General features: G+C 38.1%; 1 protein-coding gene across 1 annotated transcript in view; it reads right to left on the reverse strand.

Annotated features, from left to right (window-relative positions):
• The window catches only part of LOC123563370 (bifunctional heparan sulfate N-deacetylase/N-sulfotransferase-like), a 52,797-nt gene that overhangs the window by 17,271 nt on the left and 14,516 nt on the right, over window positions 1-21,010 (reverse strand). Inside the window, exons 3-4 of the mRNA XM_053524625.1 lie at window positions 16,892-17,018; window positions 1,308-1,420 (exon numbers count right to left, since the gene is read on the reverse strand). Of these exons, the coding sequence (XP_053380600.1) occupies window positions 1,308-1,420; window positions 16,892-17,018 (240 nt within the window). The remainder of the gene's footprint in view (window positions 1-1,307; window positions 1,421-16,891; window positions 17,019-21,010) is intronic.

Raw genomic sequence — 21,010 nt, forward strand, 5'->3', positions numbered from 1 at the left:
TTTTCCAACAGATGGTTTTTCTGAGGTAACTTGCTACAACTTTGATCACAGCAGCCAAGAAATCGAAGGTCTTCTGATCACACACAATCATTGACTGTAACCAATGCAGGACAGGCATTCTCCAGATATTGATTGGAAACTCGTTTTCAGCCTCCAGGTTCCTGTGACCTCTAACAGACCTAATGACCTCGAAACAATTATAGGCTATCAAGTTATCACACACACACACTGATAGTACAGCTTATGAAAATAATTTTTTAAGCTTCACATTAAACAAGAGCTGTCTGTTGACAGCATGCTCAACTATTTGAAGCACTTCCACCTAATACCAGCTTACATACAAAAGCTTTAGCAAAACTTCCTTATTAGAAAAAGGGACATAATTTGCTAAAATATTAGCCAGAGTTATGAAACTTGCCATACAAGGTCATAGCTTGAGCCAAAGACGCAAGGAGAATCTGAAAAAATTTGGTCAAGTAATTCCTAAGAAACCTGCATACAATGCAAAACTGTCACAATTTGTGTTAAAAAGGGGCATAATTTGGACAAAATAAAAGCTAGAGTTATGTAACTTGCCACATGAGGTCATTTCATGATGTTGAAGACATGTGTGAAGTTTGAAAATATTTGACCAAGTAGTTTCTGAGAAACCTGCTAACATGCAAAACTTATCCTTGTAATGCAGACGAAAGGGTGATTTCAACAGTTCTACTATTTGAAATTTTTCAAATAGTTGAGCTAAAAAGTAATATCTGAACTTATATATTTTCAAGTTTTAGGAAACTTACATTTTGCACTGGAAACTTAGAAAGTACAGACATTTGACTGCACTGATGGTAAAGGGGCCTTCGTGGCCTCCGTGGCCGAGTGGTTAAGGTCGCTGACTTCAAATCACTTACCCCTCATCGATGTGGGTTCCAGCCTCACTCAGGGCGTTGAATTCTTCATGTAAGAAAGCCATCCAGCTGGCTTACGGAAGGTCGGTGGTTCTACCCAGGTGCCTGCTTGTGATGAAATAATGCACAGAGGGGCACCTGGGGTCTTCCTGTACCATCAAAGCTAGAGTCACTATATGACCTATATTTGTGTCGGTGCAATGTTAGACCCAACAAAAGCACTGATGACAAACTTGTAGAGAAAACAGAGAACAATGTACACATCTTTTCACCAATTTGAATTTTCCTTTTTATGTTTTGTAACCTGAAAGCATGAATATACATAGTATTAAACCTAAAATACAGAATCTTGAATGAATTTGATGAGTCTGTACTTTTTCCATCAAACTAACAAAATGTAATTCACATTACCTTTGCAAACTGGTAGTTGAGGTACATATTTCTGTGAAGCTCATCTTCTGTGAACTTGTGAGGTTGTTCGTGTCGCCACATGTGTGGGAACCAATGAAAGTGATTTCTGTACTCTGAAACCACGAGTAATTTAACATTTATTATTCATGCATAACACAAAATCACCAAAAACATCTTTAATGATGCTATACATTTTTTCATCAACAATCCTCTGAATTTCTATTTTTCAGCAAGACTTTATATACTGCATAATGTGGAAATCTAACCTTGTCAATGAAATCTCTTATTGATGCGATGATACTTTGGTATTGTAAAAAATTTGTTCTGACTTCATATTTATCAATAAAATCATTATACAACAGAAAATTTCCATTTCTATCTAGACAAGGCAGTCTGAAAGACAGCTAAATCCCCCGCCACTGCTATGGATAGTGAAAGGGTAAACCTTTGATTTTAGCTGTGACCTTGACCTTGAACTGACATGACTGACTCATAAATTCTGCACAACGTCTTGATGAGGTGATCATTTGACCCAAGTTTCATGAAAATCCTTCAAGGGGTTTAGGAGATACAGAGCTGAAACCTTTGACCTTCAGTTGTGACCTTGACCTTGAGTTGACATGGCTGACTCATGAGTTCTTGATGAGGTGATCATTTAACCCAAGTTTGATGAAAATCCTTCAAGGGGTTTAGGAGATACAGAGTGGACACAAAATGGAAGGCTCAAACCTTCGACCCTTAGTTGTGACCTTGACGTTGAGCTGGCATGGTTGACTCATAATTTCTGTACATCGTTTTGATGAGGTAATCATTTTACCGAAGTTTTATAAAATTCTTTCAAGGGGTTTAGGAGATATAGAGCGGACACGAAATGGAAGGTCTCAAACCTTTGATTTTCAGTTGTGACCTTGACCTTGAGCCGACATGGCTGACTCATAAGTTCTGCACATCGCCTTGATGAGGTGATCGTTTGACCCAAGTTTGATGAAAATCCTTCAAGGAGTTTAGGAGATATAGAGCGGACACAAAACGGAAGGCTCAAACCTTTGACCCTAAGTTGTGACCTTGACCTTGAGCCAGCAAGACTGACTCATGGGTTCTGCAAATCGTCTTGATGAGGTGATCATTTGACCCAAGTTTTATAAAATTCCTTCAAGGGGTTTATGAGATATAGAGGGGACACAAAATGGCAGGCTCAAACCTTTGACCTGAGTTGTGACCTTGACCTTGAACCGACAAGGCTGACTCATGGGTTCTGCACATCGTCTTGATGAGGTGATCATTTGACCCAAGTTTCATGAAAATCCTTCAAGGGGTTTAGGAGATATGGACCGGACATGATTTTGTTACGGACGGAAGGACGGACGGACGGATGCAGACCATTCCTATAATCCCTCCGCCACGGCGGGGGATTAAACAAGAGGACCATGATGGTCCTGAATCGCTCACCCATCCCCACATGACCCAGTGTTGAACTGAGTATGACGTCGTTATTTCTATTATTTGACAAAGTGACCTAGTTTTTCAGCACATGTGACCTAGATATCATCATGATAAAAAATTCTGACCAATTTTCATGAAGATCCATTGAAAAATATGGCCTCTAGAGAGGTCACAAGGTTTTTCTATTATTTGACCTAATGACCTAGTTTTTTAAGGCACGTGACCCACTTTTAAACTTGACCTAGATATCATCAAGGTGAACATTCTCACCAATTTTCATGAAGATCTCGTGAAAAATATGGCCTCTAGAAAGGTCACAAGGTTTTTCTATTTTTCGACCTACTGACCTAGTTTTTGACAGCACATGACCAGTTTCGAACCTGACCTAGATATCATCAAGCTGAACAGTCTCACCAATTTTCATGAAGATCTCATGAAAAATATGGCCTCTAGAGAGGTCACAAGGTTTTTCTATTTTTAGACCTACTGACCTAGTTTTTGACCCCACGTGACCCAGTTTCGAACTTGACCTAGATATCATCAAGGTGAACATTCTGACCAATATTCATGAAGATCTCATGAAAAATATGGCCTCTAGAGAGGTCACAAGGTTTTTCTATTTTTAGACCTACTGACCTAGTTTTTGACCCCACGTGACCCAGTTTCGAACCTGACCTAGATATCATCAAGATGAACCTTCTGACCAATATTCATGAAGATCTCATGAAAAATATGGCCTCTAGAGAGGTCACAAGGTTTTTCTATTTTTAGATCTACTGACCTAGTTTTTAACCCCACGTGACCCAGTTTCGAACTTTATCTAGATATCATCAAGGTAAACATTCTGACCAATTTTCATGAAGATCCATTGAAAAATATGGCCTCTAGAGAGATCACAAGGTTTTTCTATTTTTAGACCTACTGACCTAGTTTTTGACCGCACGTGACCCAGTTTCAAACTTGACCTACGTATCATCAAGGTGAACATTCTGACCAATTTTCATGAAGATCCATTGAGAAATATGGCCTCTAGAGAGGTCACAAGGTTTTTCTATTTTTAGACCTACTGACCTAGTTTTTGATCCACATGACCCAGTATCGAACTTAACCTAGATATCATCAAGGTGAACATTCTGACCAATATTCATGAAGATCTCATGAAAAATATGGCCTCTAGAGAGGTCACAAGGTTTTTCTATTTTTAGACCTACTGACCTAGTTTTTGACCCCACGTGACCCAGTTTCGAACTTCTCCTAGATATCATCAAGGTGAACATTCTGACCAATATTCATGAAGATCTCATGAAAAATATGGCCTCTAGAGAGGTCACAAGGTTTTTCTATTTTTAGACCTACTGACCTAGTTTTTGACCCCACGTGACCCAGTTACGAACTTGACCTAGATATCATCAAGGTGAACATTCTGACCAATTTTCATGAAGATCTTGTGAAATATATGGCCTCTAGAGAGGTCACAAGGTTTTTCTATTTTTAGACCTACTGACCTAGTTTTTGACCCCACGTGACCCAGTTTCGAACTTGACCTAGATATCATCAAGGTGAACATTCTGACCAATTTTCATAAAGATCCCATGAAAAATGTGACCTCTAGAGTGGTCACAAGCAAAAGTTTACGGACGCACGCACGGACGGACGACGGACGACGGACGCCGCGCGATCACAAAAGCTCACCTTGTCACTTTGTGACAGGTGAGCTAAAAATCGTTGACTAATAAAACTCCTTTCCTTATGAACATGGGATAGTGAAAACTAACACCATCAATTTTAAAACTACTGCTGTGCCATACTGGCAGTGCACAAAAATCACTCCAGCTTTTTGGGTATTGATCATTTATTCGTATGATTCCTTTAAAGACATCCTTCCAAAAGTAATTTCCAACAGTATTCAGTTTATTATTCATAAAATTCATTCCATATTTACTATAGCTTTGAAGAAAAGGGTAGATATCTGTAATAAGTTCAAAATATGTAGTATTATATCTCATATATCTGCGAAGCCAAGTCAGTTTTAAGGCGGTAATGAAAGTATCTACCGGTAACTCTATCGTTTTTATACCTCCATTTTCGTAGGACTGAATAATAGTACTTCTTTTTACCTTATCCTGGCCATTCCTAAAAATGTATAAAAAGGATTTTGCAAAGTTTTTATGATGTCATTATTTGGATTTGGCAAACTCATGTGATTGATTTTTGGTAAAGCTAGTGTTTTCTCCCCGCCTCCCCATCCCTTTTTTTTTCTCTCATGCTTTTTTGCATAGCCTCTCATGCCGATCTGGTATCTTTTATTTTTGTTCTTTATTAAGGTTATAAGAAGTAGGCATTACAAACAAGAAAGATGAATAACTGTGTTTTGATTAGCTTATTATACTTGTAGGAATTTTTTCCCTTTATGTAGCTCAATAGTACTTATTATACTATCGTATTGCTTTGACCCTTGTTTTGTTTAACACAATTGGTTTCTGCTATTGAGACCAGTGTAGATCTTGATTAGCCTGCACTGCAGTGCAGTCTGATCAAGATCTGTGCTGTTTTTACGCCTATTGGTCAGTATTTTTTGGTAAACATCTTGTAATCTCCATAGTACTGTTCGAATTGAAGGACAGACAATTTCTTTAAAGAAATCTAACATGGCAAGGGTCAGGGCTTTATACAAGTTTTATATAATACAAACTTTTTCAAATAACTCAGTATGTAATTACCTACTTATAGAATATCTCTTATACTATATGCTATATGCTGTAACCTACTTTTGAAAAAAAAAAAAACAAGAGGGCCAAGATGGCCCTAGGTCGCTCACCTGAGAAACACACCATAACAGTGTAAACATGTTTGACCTAGTGATTTCATGGAAAAAAATATTCTGACCAATTATCATTAAAATTGGAGCAAATATCTTGAGTATAAATAAGTATTTTCTTTGATTTGACCTAGTGACCTAGTTTTTGACCCCAGATGACCCATATTTGAACTTGACCTAGATTTCATCAAAGCTATCATTCTGACCAAATTTCATGAAGATCAATTGAAAAATACAACCTCTATCCAGTGTACGAAATTCAGATTTGAATCCAATAGCCCGTTCGAGCTACCAGATTAAAAATTTTCCAAGCCCGACACCAATTTCACTAGCCCGAACTTTAACACCTTAAAATACATAATTTTTGCACCATATAACATTTTGTTTTACAGACATCTCTATGCATGTTTAAAGTAATAAAAAAAGACATACAGTTACAGAGTACATGTTTGCCATGTTTTTGAAAAATTTTAACTCGAAATACTCCAGTCCAGATCAGCATCGTCAGAGTCCAAAAGCATCGGACATGACACTCCTTGCCAAAATGAAATCTAAACTGTTATGCCCGATTTATTAGGATCCGCACTCGCCAATTACTGCAACTCGGACTGTTGACAATTTGTAAGATGTAATACCGAGTGCTGAATACACATTTACACACATGCTGATAGCATAATTAAAGCTCCGCCTACTGCAGGTACTTGTGAGATTTTCGCGAGAAGTGTGAAAGCTAATCAAATTATCCGTTATTGTATTCAGCCAATTAGCGCTGCGGTTACGTCTTTGACACTGTGTTTGATTGTAAACACGTAGGAGTGCATAAACCAATAATTCCATAAGCGTTTCTCAGTCTGGAAAATCACGATGCAGTACTCGTTTAATTAGCATGTTTTTTTTAAACAAATGAGGAAAATTCGGTAGCCCAGTCGGGCTTGTACCTGTGGAAAATAGGTAGCCCGAGCTGAAATTTGGTAGCCACGGGCTGTCGGACTACCGTGAATTTCGAACACTGTCTATCGCATACACACGGTTTTTCTTTGATTTGACCTAGTGACCTACTTTTTGACCCTAGATGACCCATATTCAAATTTGACCTGATTGCTCAGGTGAGCTAAAAAGACTTTATACACTGAAAACAACAACCTTAGTCGGTAAAATACATGGGAAATCCCACAGGTTACATTCAAAGTCGTATGTGAGCCTGGTTAAGGAAATGATATCTTGATGATGCAATCTGAAACTGAATCTGGGTCTGTAACAGACAGAACTGGTGATTAACCTTTACCCTGCTAAATTTCTAAAATGAACTTGGTCTGCACTACTTGCAAAGGCAGAATCGCTTACCACCAGTTGGCTAAAGGCTAAATTAGGCGGACCAACTTTCATTCTGGTGAGATTATTCTTATTTTCAATGTAAAGGGAGGTAATTTAAAACTTTGTTTACTTTCAGGGGAGAGGTGGTAACATGTATGTGTACATATTTAGATTTTTAACCGATTTTGCTTATGGAAGTATGTGACTGTGCTCAAAATTAGGAACTATCATTTGAGTCGAAGTGCTTCTTATTTAAAAAATTTAACAAGGCAGTCTGAAAGACAGTTATATCCCCCGCCGCTGTTATGGAAAGTGAAAGGGTTGATGGTATTGGATGGAAGCACTGATATTTTATAGTCCACGTATGACGACATCAATGAATCTGAAAATCCTTCAAGGGGGTTAGGAGATACAGAGTGGACACAAAATTGAAGGTTCAAACCTTTGATCTTGAGTTGTGACTTTGACCTTGAGCCAACATGGCTGACTCATGAGTTCTGCACATCGTCTTGTTGAGGTGATCATTGACCAAACTTTCATGAAAATCCTTCCAGGGGGTTAAGAAGATACAGAGCTCAAACCTTTGACCTTGAGTTGTGACCTTGACCCAACATGGCTGAGTCACGAGTTCTGCACATCGTCTTGATGAGGTGATTATTTGACCCACGTTTCATAAAAATCCTTCAAGGTGTTTAGGAGATACAGAGCAGACACAAAGTGTTACGGATGGACAGACAGGACGGATGGATGGAAGGATGGAGACCATTCCTATAACCCCTCACCACTTGTGGCGGGAGATTAATCAGAGACTGACTAATTCATGAGTACTTAATTAAGCAAATTACTCAACATACAAGGATTGATCCAGAAGTAACGTCACTGAAGCCATAAAAATGTGAATCATGAAAATAAAAAAAAAGAAGAAAAAGTTATGCACAAGTATACCTTGATCTATTTGCAATATTTTTTTGAAAATATAAAATTGTTGCTTTCTTATCAATTTATCGATATGCACAGAAAACATGGTAACAAATTTCGCCGCCCGCCACAGACATTATTGACGTCAGAAAGTGATATGTTTTTCAATAAGCAATAACAAGTCTTAACATTATATAATGAACTTCAGTACACGAGGTTGGCACAAGTATTTTCCGGACTGACTGCTAAAAGACATAACTAAACATCACTATAATTACAAATGAGTAGGTGCGTTGTTTTGATGTCATCAGGTGATTGTCTTTGTTTGCCTGTTTTTTTTTAATACTGTTGAAGAAAGAAACATTTTTGCGTGCGTTGAAATGTCGTCATGGGTGAAATTTGAAGTTCTATGTATTTAAAATGGAGCAAACCTAGAAAATAATACTTATCCATGTAATTACAACTGAATTAGCTTACATCTTGATCTAATTTCTATAACAATACAACAAAAGAGGGGCAAGATGGCCCTAGGTCGCTCACCTAAGTAACACACCATAACAATGTAAAACATGTTTTACCTAGAGATTTCATGGAGACAAATATTCTGACCAATTTTCATTAAGATTGGCCCAAGAAACGTGGCCTCTTGAGTGTAAACAAGCTTTTACTTTTATTTGATCTAGTGACCTAGTTTTTTACACCACCTGACCCAGATTCGAACTTGTGCAAAATTTCATAAAAAACAAACATTCTGACAAGTTTCAGGAAGATTGGAGCAAAAAAGTGGTGTCTAGAGTGTATACAAGCTTTTCCTTAGATTTGACCTAGTGACCTAGTTTTTGACCCCACGTGACCCATGACTTCATGATAACAAACATTCTGACAAAGTTTTATGAAGACAGAATCAACAATGTGCCTCCTAGGGTGTAAATAAGCTTATTCTTTGATTTGAACTAGTGACCTAGTTTTTGACCCCACATGACACAGATAACAAGAGCTGAGCTCATCTGATTTTTTCTTATAATAGAAATATTGTCCTACCCATGATTTTCTAAGTCTAAAAAGGGCCATCATTCTTGCAAAAAGCAGGATAGAGTTTTGTTTCTTGATGTACAGTGTCTGCTGACTTAAACATAATACTCAACCAAGAAAACTGATTTTCTAAGTCCAAAAGGGGCAATAATTATTGCAAAAAGCAGGATGGAGTTATGTTTCTTGCTGTATAGGGTCAGCTTATGATGGTGAACAAGTGTTGCGAGTTTCAAAGCAATAGCTTTCATAGTTTAAGAGAAAAAATTGACCTAAACATAAAACTTAACCAAGAAATCTGATATTTTCTAAGTCCAAAAGGGGCCATAAATCTTGCAAAAAGCAGGATGGAGTTATGTTTCTTGCAGTACAGGGTCAGCTTATGATGGTGAACAAGTGTTGCAAGTTTTAAAGCAATAGCTTTGATAGTTTAGGAGAAAAGCTGATCTAAACATAAAACTTAACCAAGACAAGAGGACCATGATGGTCCTGAATCGCTCACCTCTTCCCACATGACCCAGTTTTGAGTATGACATTGTTTTTTCTACTATTTGACATAGTGACCTAGTTTTTGAGCTCATGTGACCCAGTTTTGAACCTGACCTAGATATTATCAAGATAAAAATTCTGTCCAATTTTCATGAAGATCCACTGAAAAATATGGTCTCTAGAGAGGTCACAAGGTTTTTCTATTATTTGACCTATTGACCTAGTTTTCGAAGGTACGTGACCCAGTTTTGAAATTTACCTAGATATCATCAAGGTGAACATTTTCACTAATTTTCATGAAGATCTCATGAAAAATATGGCCTCTAGAGAGGTCACAAGGTTTTTTTATTATTTGACCTACGTGACCCAGTTTCTAAACTGACCTAGATATCATCAAGGTGAACATTCTGACCAATTTTCATGAAGATCCATTCAAGGGTATGGCCTCTAGAGAGGTCACAAGGTTTTTCTATTTCAAGACCTACTGACCAGTTTTTGATCGCAGTTGACCCAGTTTCAAACTTGACCTATATATCATCAAGATAAACATTCAGACCAACTTTCATACAGATCCCATTAAAAATATGGCCTCTAGAGAGGTCACAACGTTTTTTCATTATCTGACCTACTGACCTAATTTTTGAAGGCATGTGACCCACTTTCGAATCTGACCTAGATATCATCAAGATGAACATTCTGACCAAATTTTATGGAGATCCATTCACAAGTCAGTCCTCTAGAGAGGTCAAAAGGTTTTTCTATTTTTAGACTTACTGACCTAGTTTTTGACCGCACATGACCCTGTTTCGAACTTGACCTAGATATCATCAAGATGAACATTCTGACCAAATTTCATACAGATCCCATGAAAAATATGGCCTTTAAAGAGGTCACAAGGTTTTTCTATTATTTGACCTACTGACCTAGTTTTATATGGCACGTGACCCACTTTCGAACTTGACCTAGATATCATCGAGGTGAACATTCAGACCAACTTTCATGAAGATCTCATGAAAAATATGGTCTCTAGAGAGGTCACAAGGTTTTTCTATTATTTGACCTATTGACCTCGTTTTTGATGGCACGTGACCCAATTTCGAACTTGACCTAGATATCATCAAGGTGAACATTCTGACCAAATTTTCATGAAGATCTCATGAAATATATGGCCTCTAGAGAGGTCACAAGGTTTTTCTATTTTTAGACCTACTGACCTAGTTTTTGATGGCACGTGACCAACTTTCGAACTTGACCTAGATATCACCAAGATGAACATTCAGACCAACTTTCATACAGATCCCATGAAAAATATGGCCTTTAGAGAGGTCACAAGGTTTTTCTATTATTTGACCTACTGACCTAGTTTTTGAGGGCACGTGACCCAGTTTCGATCTTGACCTAGATATCATCAAGGTAAACGTTCTGACCAATTTTCATGAAGATCTTGTGAAATATATGGCCTCTAGAGAGGTCACAAGGTTTTTCTATTTTTAGACCTTCTGACCTAGTTTTTGACGGCACGTGACCCAGTTTCGAACTTGACCTAGATATCATCGAGGTGAACATTCTGACCAATTTTCATGAAGACCTTGTGAAATATATGGCCTTTAGAGAGGTCACAAGGTTTTTCTATTTTTAGACCTATTGACCTAGTTTTTGACAGCACGTGACCCAGTTTCAAACTTGACCTAGATATCATCAAGATGAACATTCTGACCAACTTTCATAAAGATCCCACAAAAAATGTGACCTCTAGAGTGGTCACAAGCAAAAATTTACGGACGGACGACGGACACCGCGCGATCACAAAAGCTCACCTTGTCACTTTGTGACAGGTGAGCTAGAAACTGATTTTCTAAGTCCAAAAGGGGCAATAATTCTTTCAAAAAGCAGGATGGAGTTATGTTTCTTGATGTACATGGTCAGCTTATGATGGTGAACAAGTGTTGCAAGTTTCAAAGCAATAACTTTGGTAGTTTAGGAGAAAAGTTGACCTAAACATAAAACTTAACCAAGAAATCTGATATTTTCTAAGTACAAAAGGGGCCATAAATCTTGCAAAAAGCAGGATGGAGTTATGTTTCTTGCTGTACAGGGTCAGCTTATGATGGTGAACAAGTATTTCAAGTTTCAAAGCAATTTGATAGTTTAGGAGAAAAGCTGACCTAAACATAAAACTTAACCAGGCAACGCTGACGCAGACGCCAACGCCGATCAAGTGATGACAAAAACTCATCTTTTTTTTTCCAAAAAATCAGATGAGCTAAAAATTCATCCAATATTTCATGCGGCCAAAACATTCTGACCAAGTTGCACGCACATCAAATGAACAGGAGTGTTAACAAGCTTTTCCTTAGAATTGACCAGGTGTCCTAGTTTTTGACCCCATATGACCAAGTTTCAAACTTTGCCTTGAAATCATCAAGATAAACATTCTGACCAAGTTTCATGAAGATAGGGTCATCATAAATGTGGCCTCTAGGTTATTAACAAGCTTTTCTTTTGATTTATCCTGATGACCTAGTTTTTGACCCGACATGATCCGGGCCTAGAGAACATTAAGATAATCATTCTGTGCAAGTTTGTGTCAAACCAAAGCATAAATGAAATCTCTATATGGCTGAAAGGGCCAAAATAGACAAGAGCTCGTCGAACACGAAATGCCCCCCTTGATGCATTTAGTAATTGCACAAGGAACAGAAATATGCTCACTGTAAACAAAAGTTCTACCATTCTGGTTTAATCTGACCTTGACCTTTAACCTATTAACCTAACAAGAGATTACAGAGTGATATTGGCACCATCCACTGAGCCATTTTTGAATGTTCCAAATTTCAAAACTAGCTCAAGGTCAAAATCAAGGTCAAATTTCATTTCGGTACAAAACAATGTGTATGTGTGTGTGTGTGTGTTCGGGTTTAATGTCTTTTTCAACAGTTTTTCAGTCATATAAACGACGGTGTCTACTTGTAGCAGTGAGCACAATGCCCAACTTTATAGTGCTGCCTCACTGGAATATCACGTCATAGACACGTGATATGATACCCCACCCAGTCACATTATACTGACACCGGGCTGACCAGTCCTAGCACTACCCTCTTAATGCTGAGCGCCAAGCGAGGAAGCTACTAGTACCATTTTTTACGTCTTTGGTATGACGCGGCCGGGGATCGAACCCACGACCTCCCGCACTCGAAGTGGACGCTCTACCACTAGGCTACCGAGGCGGTACAATGTGTATGTGGTCCAAATTTGAAAGCTGTAGCTTGAGAAATGTGAAAGTAGGTCACTAGATCAATTTCAAGGTCAAAGTTCATTTCGGTAGACAGAACTATGCATGTGCTTCAAATTTGGAGGCTGTAGCTTGAGAAATGTGAAAGTAGGTAATAGGTAAAAATCAATGTCAAATTTCAATTCAGAACACAAAAATATGCAGGCCGTCCAAATTTGAAGCCTATAGCTTCAGAAATGTGAAAGTAGGTCACTAGGTCAATTTCAAGATCGAAGTTCATTTCGGTACACAAAAGTATGCATGTGGTTTAAATTTGAAGGCTGCAGTTTGAAAAATGTGAAAGTAGGTCACTAGGTCAAAATCAAGGTCAAATTTTATTTCGGAACACAAAACTATGCAAGTGGTCCAAATTTGAAGCCTATAGCTTCAGAAATGTGAAAGTAGGTCACTAGGTCAATCTCAAGATCAAAGTTCATTTCAGTACACAAAAACTATGCTTGCAGTTCAAATTTGAAGGCTGTAGCTTGAGAAATGTGAAAGTAGGTCGCTAGGTCAAAATCAAGGTCAATTTTTATTTTGGAACAAAAAACTATGCATGTTGTCCAAATTTGAAGCCTGTACCTTCAAAAATGTGAAAGTAGGTCACTAGGTCAATAACAAGGTCAAAGTTTGTTTCAGCACACAAACATATGCATGTGGTCCAAATTTGAAGGCTGTAGCTACAGAAATGTGAAAGTAGGTCACTAGGTCAAGATCAAGGTCAACTCATGTCAAGGTTCATCTTGCCACTCAAAATTATACATGTGGCCAAATTTGAATGATTTAAGTTATGGACATCAAGATTCCAAGTTTTTCCCTATATAAGTCTATATGAACCATGTGGCCCCCAGTGCGGAGCCATATTTGACCCTTGAGGAATAATTTGAACAACCTTAGTAGAGGACTACTAGATGATGTCATATACAAAATATCAAAGCCCTAGGCCCTGTGGTTATGGACAAGAGGTTTTTCAAAAAAATTTCCTATACAAGTCTATATAAACCATGTGACCCCCAGGGTGGGGCCATATTTGACCCCAGGGAAATAATCTGAACAATGTTGGTAGTGGACCACTAGATTTTGCTACATACCAAATATCAAAGCCCTAGGCCCTATGGTTTTGGACAAGAAGATCAGAAACCGTTTAACTGTTCCTGGCCAATGTGACATTGACCTTTGACCTAATGACCTCAAAATCAATAGGGGTCATCTGCTGGTCATGGCCAACCTAACTATCGATTTTCCTGAAACTAGGCCCAAATGTTCTTAATTTATTGCCCGGAAACCATTTCACTGTTCCTGGTCACTGTGACCTTGACCTTTGACATACTGATCTCAAAATCAATAGGGGTCATCTGCTGGTCATGACCAACCTCCCTATCAAGTTTCGTGATCCTAGGCCTAAGCGTTCTTGAGTTATCATCCGGAAACCGTTTCACTGTTCAGGGTCACTGTGACCTTGACCTTTAACATACTGACCTCAAAATCAATAGGGGTCATCTGCTAGTCATGACCAACCTCCCCATTAACTTTCATGATCCTAGGCTCAAGTGTTCTTGAGTTATCATCCGGAAACCGTTTTACTATTCAGGGTCACTGTGACCTTGACCTTTGACATACAGACCTCAAAATCAATAGGGGTCATCTGCTGGTGATGACCAACCTCCCTATCAACTTTCATGATCCTAGGCCCAAATTTCTTGAGTTATCATCCGGAAACGGATTGGTCTACATTCCGACCGACCGACCGACATCTGCAAAACAATATACCCCTCCTTCTTCGAAGAGGGGCATAAAATTTTTGCCCCTTTCTGGGGCAGTAACTCTAGAACCCATGATGGAATCTAGCCAGTTTTCGAAAGGAATCAAAATATTATTGTGACTTAAGTTCTGTGTAAGTGTGGTTAAAATCAAATATAAAATGTCACTTCTATCGTGCTCACAAAGTAAAAATTAACAAATTTCGGCTCTTTCAGGGGTCAATCAGGGGCCATAACTCCGGAAACTATAATTGGATCTGACAGTTTCATCAATGAATCCAAGATTTATTGTTGTTGAAGATATTTTGCAAGTTTGTGTCAAATCAAACCATAAATGAAGTCTCTATATGACTGCAAAAGCTGAATTTGAAATAGCAAATTTTGGCCCTTTAAGGGGCCAGAACTCTGAAACCCTTGATGGGATTTTCCAGTTTTCGAAAGGAACCGAGATATTATGCCAATACAAGTTGTGTGCAATTTTGATTAAAGTTGATGACAAAATGTGGTCTCTATCAGGTTCACAAGCCAAAAATAGCAAATTTTGGCCCTTTAAGGGGCCATAACGCTGGAACTCATGATGGGATCTGGCCAGTTTTTGAAAAGAACTGAGATATTATGCCAATAGAAGTTCTGTGCAAGTTTGATTAATGTTGATTGCAAAATGCGGTCTCTTATGGTGTTCACAAGCCCAAAATAGCAAATTTTGGCCTTTAAGGGGCCATAACTCTTGAACCCATGATCTGGGGCCAGAACTCTGAAACCCTTGATGGGATTTTCCAGTTTTCGAAAGGAACCGAGATATTACGCCAATACAAGTTGTGTGCAAGTTTGATTAAAGTTGATGACAAAATGTGGTCTCTATCAGGTTCACAAGCCAAAAATAGCAAATTTTGGCCCTTTAAGGGGCCATAACTCTGGAACCAATGATGGGATCTGGCCAGTTTTCGAAAGGAACAGAGATATTATGCCAATACAAGTTATGTGTAAGTTTGATTAAAATCGATAGCAAAATGTGGTCTCTTATCGTAATCACAAGAAACTGTGGACGGACGGCTGCTGAAGGGCGATCACAAAAGCTCACCCTGTCAGTATGTGATAGGTGAGCTAAAAAAGATTAAATGTGCAATAAAAGGAGTAACATTACTTCTGGATCAACCTTCATAAAATATATTTCTTTATTGTGTTTATTAGTTTTTGATAACAAGAGCTGTCTCCATAGGATGACACATGCCCCCGATGGCACTTTGAATGAATAGTTATGGCCGATGTTACAGTTTAGGACCTTTGACCTACGGACCTGGGTCTTGCGCACGACACGTCGTCTTACTGTGGTACACATTCATGCCCAATAATTTTAAAATCCATGCATGAATGACAGAGATATGGACTGGACACGCCCATCAATGCACCATCATGAAATATGGCCTTTAACGTCTAAGTGTGACCTTGACCTTTGAGCTACAGACCTGGGTCTTGCGCGCGACACATCGTCTTACTGTGCCACACATTTATGCATAGTTACTTGAAAATCCATCCATGGATGACAAAGATATGGACCGGACACGCCTATCAATGCACTATCATGAAAAATGACCTTTAACGTCTAAGTGTGATTTTGACCTTTGAGCTACAGACCTGGGTCTTGCGTGCAACACGTCGTCTTACTGCGGTACACATTCATGCCAAGTTATTTGAAAATCCATCCATGGATGACAAAGATATGGACTGGACACGAAAATTGCGGACAGACTGACAGGACAGACAGTTCAAAAACTATATGCCTCCCTTGGGGGCATAAAAATTACTTTGAAAAAAAAAAATAACTTTGGTTCATACTGAACAAAAATTCTGACCTTCAAGCTCTGAAAAAAAAATTTCTTACTTTCATAGAAAACTAGAGATGCTTTTGAGAAAAGCGCATGTCTCCCACAACTGCCCCTATGAAAATGTCTAGTGGGTCCAATTAGATGGTCCGGACAAGTGGATCCAATCAGTAATTCAAGGGCCATAATTCAAAAGTGCCTAGGCGGATTTGGCTAGTTATCAAACTTGGCTGAGGTTTTATGGTCAAACAAATTTTGTTCAAGATTGGTGATGATCGGATGAGAAATGTTCGACTTAAAGAGTGCAGACAAGAGTAAAAAGGCTGATTTTTGGGTAATTCAAGGGCCATAACTCCAAAATGCCTGGACCGATTTAGCTAGTTATCGAACTTAGCCGAGGTCTCATGATCAAACACATTTTGTTCAAGTTTGGTGAAGATCGGATGAGAAATGTTCCATTTAGAGTGCAGACAAGAGTAGAAAGGCCGATTTTTGGGCAATTCAAGGGCCATAACTCCAAAATGCCTACACCAATTTGGCTAGTTATCGAATTTAGCCGAGGTCTCATGGTCAAACACATTTTGTTTAAGTTTGGTGAAAATCGGATGAGAAATGTTCGACTTAGAGTGCGGACAAGCTTTGTGACAGACAGACAGACATAACTAACAAAAATGTCTGACTCAAAGTAAAATCCCAATTGCCCCCACAAAGTAACTTACGAAGTAACATCTCGTCTCCAGCATTTTCTTCCTCTGTACCATGCTGATAATACCAGCCAGAAAAGCCAAGCATAAATCGGAAACCATCCACTTGCTCCTGCAGTCTCTCTTGGGCTTCATACAAGGCCTGTCAAACAGAACAGTAAGTTATACTGTAAAGCATTAAAACGGTTATGGCCAAAAACTGTTTCATTTTCAAATGTATCATGCCCTCAGTGTATATCTCTGGGTTTCACATCTGGTATTATTCTTGGTCAAAAATGTCATTTGTGGAACACCTCTATTTAAACCTTTGCCATGGTTATAGTTATAAATGTTCTTGCTCATTAGTAGTACAGTATAAGGATGAACTAGTTATACAAGACCACCTGTTTTTTGTAATTTGCTGCGACACTCTTATTTAGGTATTCTTAAAACTCACTGCAAATGAAGCCATCAGCATGAGATCTTAAACTAGAGTTGTCACAGGAGTGACAAATTATAACCCCACAATATGGCCTTGTCACAGAACTAAGCCAATGTCAAAGCAAAACTTGCTTGACCATTGACCTACTGACCTCAAAATCAATAGGGGTCATTTGCTGTTCATGATCAACCTCCCTATGGAGTTTCACGATCCTCTGCCCAAGCATTCTCAAGATATTGTCCAGAAACTGTTTAAATGTTCCGGGTCACTCTGACCTTTGACCTTCTGAACTCAAAATCAATAGGGGCCATCTGCTGGTCATGACCAACCTCCCCATTAACTTAATGATTAAGTTTCATGATCCTAGGCCCAAGTGATCTGAAGTTATCATCTGAAAACTGTTCATCTGTTGCAGGTCACTGTGACCTTGACCCGTGACCTACTGACCTCAAAATCAATAGGGGTCATTTGCTAGTCATGACCAACCTCCCTATCAATTTTATGATCCTAGGCCCAAGCGTTCTCAAGTTATCATCAGGAAACCGTTTAAATGTTTCCGGTAATTATGACCTTGACCTACTGACCTCAAAGTCAAACTTTAACTGTACTTATCATGTTACACATGTATACCAAAATTCATGATCCTAGGCCCAAGCTCCAAGCTTTGTTCTAAAGTTATCATCCAGAAACTGTTTTAACTGTTCCGGGTCATTTTTACCTTGACCTTTGACATACTTACCTCGGTCAAATTTATGATCCTAGGCCCAAGAGTTCTCAAGTTATCATCTGGAAACCGTTTAACTGTTCAGGGTCATTGTGACCTTGACCTTTTATCTACTGACCTCAAAGTCAAACCTGACCTGTATTTTCTGATGTTACACCCATATACCAAAACTTATTTAAATCTTTCAAACCTTTCATGAGTTACTGTCCAGAAACCACAAAAGCCAACGGACAGACAAGCTCCTTCCTATATACCCCCGATACTTCGTTTTGTTGGGGTATAACTAGAACGCATCTGTAGGACACAGGGTCTACAGACACAGGGTGTGTCCCCACTGGTACATTTGTCACAAATGAGGGGCAATAATTCAAATGTTTGCAATCTTAAGGGGGAATAGCCTCGACAAACATTTTCTATACAGAATTCATTATTCTAGACCTTTTTGAACTATGAGCATGGCCATCACAAATAAAAATCCACTATTTTGGCTATTTCAAAGACCATAACTCTGTAAATAGCTCTAAATCTCAAGAAGAATGTAAAGTGTGCATGGTCACATGATAAAGACTCATGCAAGGTTTCATGAATTTACATCATAAATTATACTTTTTGAGCTAGGCACGTCATTAGCCAATGATTAGGTGAAAACGTGCATTTTTGACTATTTCAGGGACCATAACTTTGGAAATCGAGAATGGAGCCAGACGAAAAATAGGAGGTGCAGAAGTTCATATGTTAAAGACTCGTGCAAGGTGTCATCAATTCATATTAAATACTTTTTGAGCTAGGCGTGTGACAAGGTGAAAATGTGCATTTCTGACTATTTCAGTCCTGGGCTATAACTTTGGAAATAGGGGGTGGAGGCAGACGAATAGAATATACACAAGTTCATATCGTAATAAAGACTAATGCAAGGTTTCATCAATTTCATAAATCAAATATTTTTTTAGCTAGGCGCATCACAAACTTTTCGGATTGATGGACAACGCACAAACAGACAAAACCAAATCTTTATGCCCCCACCACTCATAATAGGGGCACAAAAACAATTTAACATGAGCACTGCCATACAGTTGTTGAAAACTGCAATAGTTTGCTCAGGCCATCTCTTTACCTTTCAACAGCCAGTGCCCATTACTAACAAGAATAATGTACCAATCGGATTGGGTAAGGTATTCTCGGTATTTTCAGCCATAATGAGAGATTTTGTAAGAGTGGCGCTGACTGGAGGAAAGGCTGAAAATGCTTCACTCTGAGTCATGTGTGACACTGAGTGAAATGACAACGCGTTCGTCATCTATAACCTCTGTAAGTACAGCACCATCGGATTGTACAGGCTGGTAACATTGCCCGATCGGGCTTTCAACATAAAAACTAATATTTCTTGAAAAATAATGAAGATATTTCTTTCAAACTTGGTCCATTTATTAAGCATAACATATGATGAATATTAAGATAGAAATAACTTTGTTGCCTTCAGTTTTGTTAGAATTACTTCCCTTTTTCAGATTTTTATTATGCATACTTTTTGAAGTCCAAAACAGTTATGTTTAAATGCAATGTTTAAACAGAAAAGGGCTCAATGGCTTTCTATTGCTCCAAACTTGTGCGCCAATACCTTTATTCTATATATTTAGGGATTATACTTTGTTTTTAGTGCAGATGTATGAACAAGTTTTTTACAGCTAACATTTCTCTATAATGTTGTAAGTGAAAACACAGTAAAATGTATACATTCATGTACTAGCGCAATACTTTAGAGCATTAGAAAGCCATTGGACCCTTTTTTTGTTTTAAACTTAGCATTAGAACATGTCTTTTTGGACTTCAAAAAATATGCGTCATAAAAATCTGAAAAGGGGAAATAATTCTATCAAAACTGAAGGCAACCAAGTTATTTATATTTTAATTTGTATCATATGTTATGCTGAATTAATGGACCAAGTTTGAAAGAAATATCTTCATTATTTTTCAAGAAACATTAGTTTTTATGTCGAAACCCCGATCGGGCAATGTTACCAGCCTGTTGTATGCGTACTACTGGAACAGGTGTGCGTAACCAAGTATTCATCTGCTCATCCTGACATATTTCTGTTTTGTTAAGTTTTCTTGTTAAGTTATTTCTGTTTTGTTAAGTTTCCTTCCCTTAAGTTTTGTTTTACGAAAAGGTTATTAGTTTTATATAGTCACTAACTTTTACTCTGCATTACAGCAACAATTTCTAACTAGTGCAAATCATTACTAACCTGCAACAACATGTCCGATACTGTTAAATTTTAGACTCCAAATTTTAAATTGATCTTTCCGGTTAAAACAGTACTGTACATATTCTGAATGATAGACAAATTTGATAATAAGCAGAAGTAGGGTAAGGGTTCATGTTGCTTCCAACAATTCCAGAAATAAAGTACAGAACGTATTTCAATATTGTTTGCTTACTGTTACCATCTTTTAAGCACCAAAGGCTCAAAGTGAGCTTTTGTGATTGTTTGGTGTCTGTCGTGTGTCACTCCACAATTTCTAAACACAAGTCTTCTTCAGAACTATTGTCCTCATTTATACAAAACTTCACAGAGGCCCCTTTCAACATTGCCAAAAGATTTGAAATACAGGTTTCTGCCCATTATATAACTTGTGCTTCAGTTACATCACGCCAACCATCTTTTTTAAAGATATTTCTTGTTTCAACTGCACTTTTTATGCTTTAAACAGGCTGGTAACATTGCCCGATCGGGCTTACGACATAAAAAGTGATATTTCTTGACAAATAATGAAGATATTTCTTTCAAACTTGGTCCATTTATTAAGCATTACATATAATGCTTATCAAGACAGAAATAACTTTGTTGCCTTCAGTTTAGTTAGAATTACCTCCCTTTTTCAGATTTTTATGATGCATAATTTTTGAAGTCCAAACAAATTATGTTTCAATGCAATGTTTAAAACAGAAAAGGTTCAATGGCTTTCTATTGCTCCAAACTTGTGCCCC

This window comes from Mercenaria mercenaria, chromosome 2 (genome assembly GCF_021730395.1).
Source record: "Mercenaria mercenaria strain notata chromosome 2, MADL_Memer_1, whole genome shotgun sequence".
In the NCBI taxonomy this organism is placed as follows: Eukaryota; Metazoa; Mollusca; class Bivalvia; order Venerida; family Veneridae; genus Mercenaria; species Mercenaria mercenaria.